The sequence below is a fragment of the Musca domestica genome, unplaced genomic scaffold (assembly GCF_030504385.1).
Source record: "Musca domestica strain aabys unplaced genomic scaffold, Musca_domestica.polishedcontigs.V.1.1 27, whole genome shotgun sequence".
NCBI classification, from domain to species: domain Eukaryota; kingdom Metazoa; phylum Arthropoda; class Insecta; order Diptera; family Muscidae; genus Musca; species Musca domestica.
The window spans coordinates 987,602-996,167 of record NW_026712286.1 but is presented as its reverse complement, the minus strand read 5'-3'; the positions used below and the strand labels follow the sequence as shown (position 1 = coordinate 996,167).

Below are 8,566 nucleotides of genomic sequence, written 5' to 3'. Positions count from 1 at the left end.
TAAAATACAAGAGTGTGTGAGTGTGATTTCTGTTTGGCTGTGTGACTATGGCTTGAATGTAGTGTTTTATGATGTTGTTTAACACGTATTAATTACAAATGCAAATAAAAGGGTTCTAATGTTCTTCAACAACCACAGCCACATCCCCAGCCACAACTACAGACACAACGCAAATAAACAAACGAGAGCTGCTAACTTTGACACAGCACACATTTCAAAGGTGGCTGGCTCAGTTAGGTGCGTGCAAATTAACGTGAAATTCCATTAGTTTGGGTCTCGTTGCCGTTGAAACAATGCCATAAAGAAGCGAACGTGTAAATGTATGCAAATTAGCTGAGTGTTATAAAGTGTCACATGATTAGTGGCAGTGGGAATACATTTATGACTCATAAATATCATAGAGCACACGAAAGTGGTTTTGCACCAAACGCAAGACTTCCGGTGAGTACAGCTACTTCTCCTTTTCTCTTGCTCTCGACTCGATTCCATTCCTGGGCCATTTTCTAGATCCGTCATTTATTTTGCATTGAAAACTTATACCTACTTGACATTTCAACGAGAATAAGAATTTATCAATTTCCTTGGGCAAATAATAAAATTACGACACGGACATGTCCGCTCAAGTGGAAAGCAGCTCGAAAAAAAACGCTCGCAATTACAATCCAATGGCAAGCTCTAACTGAATGAATTCATTTCAATTTCGCTGTAGCATGTTTTAATTATTCACTTCGAAGTTGGACTTTCATGTCGAAGTAAGAAAATTAATGCGAAAAGGAGCGAAAGAAAAAAAGTAACACTGCCTAAAGTGGTAATGGATATTGACACATTTCCTTTCGTTTGTTTGCTTGCTTGCTTGCTTGGCAGAGGCTTTGCTTGGCCGCTACAACATTTCACGAAGCGGAGAAGAAAGCAAACTTCATTATTATTACTGTACAAGTTGCACAAGAAGCGGAGAATTGTGTCAATATTAATTTGCATAAGGAACCGTTAAAAAGTTAAAATTCCACAATCGGCTATCCGTTGGAAAACTTTTCCGGCTGTCACTTAATACTTACTGCCACCACAAAGCCAAATTGCCGGTGGCAACAACTGAAAAATACAGGGAAGAACAAGAAGCACAAACACTGCTGGGAACTGTCGTTACTTGACAATGGAAAGGATATTTGTCTAAAGAACGGAATTGATTACAGGGATCCGGTGATTGGTCGGTCACTGTAATCAAATGGAAATTAATGATTAGCTTCTAATTAAGATGAGCGTTTTTTATGTTTCTTTTCAACAAAACTGAGGTGTGGGGGTAAATCGCAGGTGGTAGGCTGGATCCGTCAAAGATATTGTTGGTGAATCAATTTTTTTTTAAGTAGAAGTAGGGGTTTCCGAACGTAGTCAAATGAAATTTGGAATGTCGATTTCATGGGATAGTGAGATTTTATTTCTATTTCGCTCTTAGAACAAACTCTTACTCCACTTCGAGCAATTCGACTCCCACTCTAATTTTTGCAAACAGTAGTGATTTGGGAGAGCTCCCACACAAAACAAAGGAGTCAACAGTGGACTCCACATAATACTCCCACTCTTCGAGCACACCCACTTGACTTTATTGCACTCGGTCGGAGTTTTTTAGTTTCGTGGCTTTCAGATATTGTTAAATACGAAATAAAAGATAAGGACTTTTCATATTAAATTTTTAGTTTCTGAAAATTATTTTTTTTTGTCACTAAAATTTCAACCAAAAACTAAAGGTGAATTAGAATAATGACTTATACTGTCCCTGAATTGAAATTTCCATACAAATGCTTACAAATTCCAAAAACCAATATTTTTGCCCTGCTTCTTCTAACAACACACCTACCTTTCTTGGCTTTTCAAAATGTATCTGTGTATTGTAAAGGTCGATATTTGCTTGTATGTATTGATATAATGTATTCTATTAATACAAAATCTCAATTACTCACTCTCTTCGATTGTGGTTTTTGTCAATTAACTTTAGGCATGCGTAATTTATGTACTTGTTTTACACATTAGAAGGCAGAAACACACACATACACACACCTAGACAGGCATCCATGGCAAAAGGGATCCAATAACAGGAAATGCAAATATACCTCCTTATTATGTATGGAAAACCACAAGACCATCTGCCAGAGTTCAGCTAGGCTCAGAAAGGATACTAATACACAATTAAAGTAATCATTGAAAGGACCCTGTAGGGGCAACAAAATAGCCCTTTAAAAGGGAAACTTGCTAAGAGTACCGACTCAGGAAAAATTACTGTAATTATTTGAGTATTTTTCATAGCCAGAGTTTAAAAATTAGAAAAGTGGCAAAGTCATCATCCCAACACTATATCTTTACTTCAAGCACCCTTAGAGGTGCATATGCGTACATCCGTATACAACAGTCAGGATGTGTTCTGTAATGGCAACAAATCTTTGCTGCTGCTTTTGCACCAATCTTACCACATATTCGTCTCAGCACTTGCATACTTGTGGCCAAGGCACGTGGTCGGTTGTGGAGCAGTAAATTTTATTTCTACCATTCCACACCCCGAACCTCCATTCTGCCATTGGAGGGTAGAGGAAAAACCAAATTAATTTTTGTTGTGGCTTTCAGAACAGCAATATAACAAAAATACCTTCCATTCGACTTGTTTCTGTTTTGTCTTCTCATTTTCCAGCCGAGAACTCGAAGCGAGCGGCAGATTTGCAGATGTCTTGAAGAGGCTAAAAGCCGCATAATGTTACACCTGTGTTTAGTCTGAGGATGTGTGCGTTGTGGTTTCCTGGCATATGTAGAATGCGGAAGTCAAGAGTACTACTACAACTGATGTAATTTAAATAATTACCAACAACAACAAAAACGAAAACAACGACGCAACCGGCACCGAACAACGGTGAAGTTGCCGCATCAACACTTTGCATATTAAATTTAAAGTTGTTGGCAATTCCAGTGGAGTTGTGTTTTATTGTCTAACATAATAGGCTGGGAAATTGCAGTAAATTGAGTCGATGTCTGGAAATTCTATACTCGAGCAATAGTCAAGTAGGGCGAGGCAAATGACAGTCTCCTATGCAGCTGAAGTGGCCCAGTGTACTGGATTTGGGTGTTTCCCAAAACTTCTACTCAGGTAAGCTCTGTGGATGGAGGTTCTCCAAATACAGTTGTTATTTCTTTCTTTAGGTGGCGTGCCAGCATCTATAAACTTATATGGCTGGACCTATGCATATATCTAAGCATCTACTATGCCCTTAATTTTACCTATCGCTTCTACATGAATGAATCACAAAAACAGTAAGTGCAGCAGCTGGAGAAGTCGTGATAGAGTTCTCAATATATTGTGTATCGACTTCTTTTCAGATTATTTGAAACAATTGTCGTTTATTGCTACAGCAGCATATCGTTGATTCCCATTATGTTTGTGTTGGGATTCTATGTCTCTGTCGTTGTAAAACGTTGGTGGGAACAATATATGACCCTGCCTTGGCCAGACAGTACTGCCGTCTACGTCTCATCGCTGATTAGGGGCCAGGATGATAATGGTCGTAAGATGCGCCGCACTATAATGCGTTATGTGTGCCTGAGTCTCACCATGGTATTGACGAGAATATCACCGCGTGTCAAGAAACGCTTTCCAACCCTGGACCATTTGGTCGATGCCGGACTTTTGGTGGAGAACGAGAAACAAATCTTAAAATCTATGAATGAAAAATTTGCCAAACATCCAAAGCACTGGATGCCAATTGTCTGGGCCTCGGCAATTGTGACAAGGGCACGTAAAGAGGGAAGAATCCGTGACGATTCGTCGCTGAAAACTTTGATAGATGCTTTGAATAGCTTTCGTGAGAAGTGTATGGTTTTGACATTCTACGATACCATGAGCATTCCTTTGGTTTACACCCAGGTGGTGACCTTGGCGGTATATACCTTCTTTTTGGCTTCAGTTTTTGGGCGCCAATGGACGGGACAAACAGATCCCGATGGTATTATGAACATTGTAGATTATTTCTTTCCCATATTTACGGTATTGGAATTCATGTTCTTCATGGGTTGGCTGAAGGTTGCCGAGTCACTTATATGTCCTTTTGGCGAGGACGATGATGATTTTGAGGTAAAAATCTGCAGAAATAAAATTAGTTTTAATGTTTTAATGCACTGGACAATTTTTCAGTTGAATTGGTTAATTGACCGTAATTTGCAAGTTTCCTATCTCATTGTTGACGAAATGCATAATGAACATCCGGAGCTTTTGAAGGATCAGTATTGGCAAAGTTTTTACCAAAAGCAAACTGGGGATCCGCCACTACATTCTACGGCAAAATTGGGTGAAACTGAATCAAGGAATACATTGCTTAGTGGCAACATTTTGGTAGCTAGTTTTCTTACATTTTGCCGTAGGTGAAGTGGATTTCAAATGTTCTTTATTGTAGGATTCTCTTACTAATTTCTTTTTGAAGCGTGGCAGCAAAACAAATTCACAATATGATGAAAATGTGAAGGAATTGGAATCTACCATAAAGCAATACTTTGATGATGACAAGTTTAAAATATTCCATGATTCAGAAGAAAGAAATACAAATTTAAACTTAAAAACCAGTAGCAGTGAATGTAGAGCCTCATCGCCAAGCATAAATGACAGTCCTGATGAATTTGAACAGCTCAAGTCTAAGAGAGCTGAGGAAAGACTTCAAAGGAAGCATATAATTCTTACAATACCAAGTGTCAAAATATCTGAAACCGATCGAAAGTCGCAGATCTCTGAGAAAATGAATGCCTCATCTTCGCACCAATCTTTTCAACAAAGCCTTGACAATAGCTCAGAAAACACTGGAGAAACAAAAAAGAATATTTAAAAAATACTTTGTAATATTTTAAAAGAAAAATAAAAAATATTTTTGACGAGTAAATATATTATTTTTTTCAATTTGCATTTGAAGTTGTCATGACTGTAACCTATACCGCAGAAGTTGCAACATGCAAGAAATTCGGTTGCTTTGTAAAATTGCTGGCAAGGTAGGGAACAAGAGAGATGGGTGATGGGATGGTGAAATGAAAGAAATTAATCTAAGCCCTTTTAACTGCAGATGGAGAGGAAGCATTTACAAATTGGTCTGGATGGATTTGCTACTATTTCTCGCTTTATACTACGGCATTAATTTGATATATATTTATTTACTGGATAAAGATTCCCAGAAGTAAGTGGAGCTTGGAAAGTAGTGATATCTTTAATGGATTTGTGATTTTCCTCTTGAACAGGACCTTCGAAAGTGTGGTGTACTATTGTGCCAGTTACAGCAGCCTGATACCGCTCTCATTTGTTTTGGGTTTCTATGTCAATTTGGTGATGACCCGATGGTGGGAGCAGTACATAACCATCCCTTGGCCGGACTCGGTGGCAGTCTATGTCAGTGCCCATGTTCATGACCAGGACGAGCGCGGTCGTGTCATGCGTCGCACAGTCATGCGTTACGTCTGTCTATGTCTGACAACAGTCTTCACCATGATCTCGCCCTGTGTCAAGAAACGATTTCCGAAAATGAAACATTTGGTTGAGGCCGGCCTCCTGCTGGAGAATGAGAAGAAAATCATTGAGTCAATGGATGTGGCCTTTCCAAAGTATCCCAAACATTGGATGCCAATTATATGGGCGGCCAGTATAATTACAAGGGCACGCAACGAGGGTCTGATACGGGATGATTTTGCGGTTAAGACCATTATAGATGAACTGAATAGCTTCCGTGGTCGCTGTGGCACCCTTATGTACTATGACTTTATCAACATTCCCTTGGTCTATACGCAAGTTGTGACAATTGCCGTGTACTCGTTTTTCGTGTGCAGTCTTTTGGCCCATCAATGGACTGAGTTCAAGAAAAACACCTACGAGGGCTTGGACTTCTACATGCCACTCTTTATTACATTGCAGTTTTTCTTCTACATGGGCTGGCTAAAGGTGGCTGAAACATTGATTAATCCCTTTGGAGAAGACGATGATGATTTTGAGGTGATTTCCAAAGAATCTTAAATAATGGTGAAATTTTAATCCCCGTATTCTAGGTTAACTGGATGATTGATCGCAATTTGCAAGTGTCTTATTTGATCGTTGATGAAATGCACCATGAACATCCGGAGTTGGTGAAGGACCAGTACTGGGATGATGTCTATCCCAATGAGTTACCCTATGAATCAGAGGCCAAAAGAGAACAACATCCCGAGCATTCAACAGCCAAATATGATGTGGACGAATCCTTGGAACAGTCTTTTAATAAAATATCTCCGGTAAGTTTCTAATTTAATCGGTTTTAGCAGAGAAATTTAATATGAATATACCTTAGAGTGGGGAAACTGGATCTGCCATCCATTCTCTGGGTAGTATTGAAGGTGAGATTTTAAATACAGTGTTAGAAAAGCGTTCTTCGGAGCATCTCTTACAAGAAAATTCCTCCTCGGATGTGGAGAGTGTACAAAAAATCGTGTCTTATAGATCATCAGAGTTTTCGGAAAATATTTTATGGAAGAAGGACGAAAATGATGGTAAATCACAAATAACTTTAGATACTATTTCCGAAGATAAACGATTTGAACATGAGGAAAGCGAAATAATGGGTGAAGAAGAATCTTGCCAGGAGGAAGGAGAAGAAGTCCAGGATACATACGAAAGTGGTAAGTTAAGTAAAGTTATAATTTAAATTTATATTTGTTGACGTTAGGTCCCCTTTAAAGAGACTGAAGTTGATCCCTTTGAGCAGTTACGCCTGGAACGTCAACGGCAACGCATCCAGAGAATGCATGATTTTCTTCAACGTTATTTTGGTCCACATTTCAAAATTGAAATGCCACAGGTTATTCCAGATAATGGAACCTTAACGAAAAGTAGGAAGACATGTAGGAAGAGGACGAAGGAAGAATCCAACTCTGTGGAAAATAATACTTCAATGGAATCAAATTTGAGAGAAATTCTTGAGAACCTTCCTATTGGAGGAATGCAGATACCCAGTGATGTATCAATGCCATTCCTTGTTGATGCTGGAACTTCGCCAATGAGTTCGGCAAAAAGTTACTCCACAGCTGGTATTTTTGAATAGAATTCTTTGGAGACATACCTCCTTCTTATTGAATAGCGCAGCACTTTAATAATTTACCACACAATTTAATGTAATTCCTTGTATCTAGAATGAATTATTTAATTTTTATATTTATTGCTTTTAATAAACTAAAATGAATTACCCTATGAATCAGAGGCCAAAAGAGAACAACATCCCGAGCATTCAACAGCCAAATATGATGTGGACGAATCCTTGGAACAGTCTTTCAATAGAATATCTCCGGTAGGTTTCAAATTTAATCGGATTTGTCAGATAAATTTAATATGAATATACCTTAGAGTGGTGAACATGGATCTGCCATCCATTCTCTGGGTAGTATTGAAGGTGAGATTTTAAATACAGTGTTAGAAAAGCGTTCTTCGGAGCATCTCTTACAAGAAAATTCCTCCTCGGATGTGGAGAGTGTACAAAAAATCGTGTCTTATAGATCATCAGAGTTTTCGGAAAATATTTTATGGAAGAAGGACGAAAATGATGGTAAATCACAAATAACTTTAGATACTATTTCCGAAGATAAACGATTTGAACATGAGGAAAGCGAAATAATGGGTGAAGAAGAATCTTGCCAGGAGGAAGGAGAAGAAGTCCAGGATACATACGAAAGTGGTAAGTTAAGTAAAGTTATAATTTAAATTTATATTTGTTGACGTTAGGTCCCCTTTAAAGAGACTGAAGTTGATCCCTTTGAGCAGTTACGCCTGGAACGTCAACGGCAACGCATCCAGAGAATGCATGATTTTCTTCAACGTTATTTTGGTCCACATTTCAAAATTGAAATGCCACAGGTTATTCCAGATAATGGAACCTTAACAAAAAGTAGGAAGACATGTAGGAAGAGGACGAAGGAAGAATCCAACTCTGTGGAAAATAATACTTCAATGGAATCAAATTTGAGAGAAATTCTTGAGAACCTTCCTATTGGAGGAATGCAGATACCCAGTGATGTATCAATGCCATTCCTTGTTGATGCTGGAACTTCGCCAATGAGTTCGGCAAAAAGTTACTCCACAGCTGGTATTTCTGAATAGAATTCTTTGGAGACATACCTCCTTCTTATTGAATAGCGCAGCACTTTAATAATTTACCACACAATTTAATGTAATTCCTTGTATCTAGAATGAATTATTTAATTTTTATATTTATCACTTTTAATAAACTAAAATTGTGTTCCACATATTTCATGCCCCTACTTTTGACCAGGAAAATGAGAATTCCTTTGCGTAGACTTCAACACTGTCAAAGTGCAGTTCCCTTCCTCATGTGGTCATGGGGAGGAGTAGTACTTCCACTAGTGAAATAAATAACGGTTAATATCTTTGGGTCTTCCTTGGGTCTGGTGTTGCCAAAAACATTATTTTAGCTCTCCACGACCCCATAGCAGTGGCGTTCACATCCCCATCCATATAAACTGTTATGTTTTATAAGTATTGCAGATGATTCGTTGATAGGTTCCAGTGGAACCTAAC

At 38.4% G+C, this 8,566-nt stretch overlaps 2 protein-coding genes across 4 annotated transcripts; both read left to right on the top strand.

The window, feature by feature from the left end:
* The first annotated feature begins 2,968 nt into the window (after positions 1–2,968).
* On the top strand, positions 2,969–4,904 carry LOC101890076 (bestrophin-4-like). The gene is made up of 5 exons (XM_005177210.4): positions 2,969–3,127; positions 3,181–3,291; positions 3,358–4,108; positions 4,169–4,366; positions 4,428–4,904. Exons 1-5 carry the CDS (start codon positions 3,057–3,059, stop codon positions 4,848–4,850), a joined length of 1,554 nt encoding a protein of 517 aa, XP_005177267.2. The 5' UTR covers positions 2,969–3,056; the 3' UTR covers positions 4,851–4,904.
* A 12-nt stretch (positions 4,905–4,916) lies between these two features.
* Positions 4,917–8,276, top strand: LOC101890234 (bestrophin-2-like). 3 transcript variants are annotated; one of them, XM_059124203.1, is made up of 9 exons: positions 4,917–5,010; positions 5,082–5,192; positions 5,254–5,998; positions 6,052–6,273; positions 6,330–6,657; positions 6,718–7,322; positions 7,379–7,424; positions 7,528–7,706; positions 7,767–8,276. In XM_059124203.1, exons 1-6 carry the CDS (start codon positions 4,940–4,942, stop codon positions 7,077–7,079), a joined length of 1,839 nt encoding a protein of 612 aa, XP_058980186.1. In that variant the 5' UTR covers positions 4,917–4,939; the 3' UTR covers positions 7,080–7,322; positions 7,379–7,424; positions 7,528–7,706; positions 7,767–8,276. The 3 variants fall into 3 exon arrangements, with proteins under 3 accessions (XP_058980186.1, XP_058980185.1, XP_058980187.1); XM_059124202.1 differs by having other exon boundaries at positions 7,379–7,706; XM_059124204.1 differs by lacking the exons at positions 7,379–7,424; positions 7,528–7,706; positions 7,767–8,276 and having other exon boundaries at positions 6,330–6,375; positions 6,479–6,657; positions 6,718–6,852.
* The last annotated feature ends 290 nt before the right edge of the window (positions 8,277–8,566 follow it).

What these genes read in the sequence shown, in the direction of transcription:
- LOC101890076 (XM_005177210.4), top strand. Translation starts at nt 3,057, where the DNA reads ATGACAGTCTCCTATGCAGCTGAAGTGGCCCAGTGTACTGGATTTGGG. An exon ending in AGGACGATGATGATTTTGAG is followed by an intron (nt 4,109 to 4,168) that starts GTAAAAATCTGC and finishes ACAATTTTTCAG; the next exon opens with TTGAATTGGTTAATTGACCG. An exon ending in TGCTTAGTGGCAACATTTTG is followed by an intron (nt 4,367 to 4,427) that starts GTAGCTAGTTTT and finishes TCTTTATTGTAG; the next exon opens with GATTCTCTTACTAATTTCTT.
- LOC101890234 (XM_059124203.1), top strand. Translation starts at nt 4,940, where the DNA reads ATGACTGTAACCTATACCGCAGAAGTTGCAACATGCAAGAAATTCGGT. An exon ending in TTTGTAAAATTGCTGGCAAG is followed by an intron (nt 5,011 to 5,081) that starts GTAGGGAACAAG and finishes TTTTAACTGCAG; the next exon opens with ATGGAGAGGAAGCATTTACA. An exon ending in AAGACGATGATGATTTTGAG is followed by an intron (nt 5,999 to 6,051) that starts GTGATTTCCAAA and finishes CCCGTATTCTAG; the next exon opens with GTTAACTGGATGATTGATCG.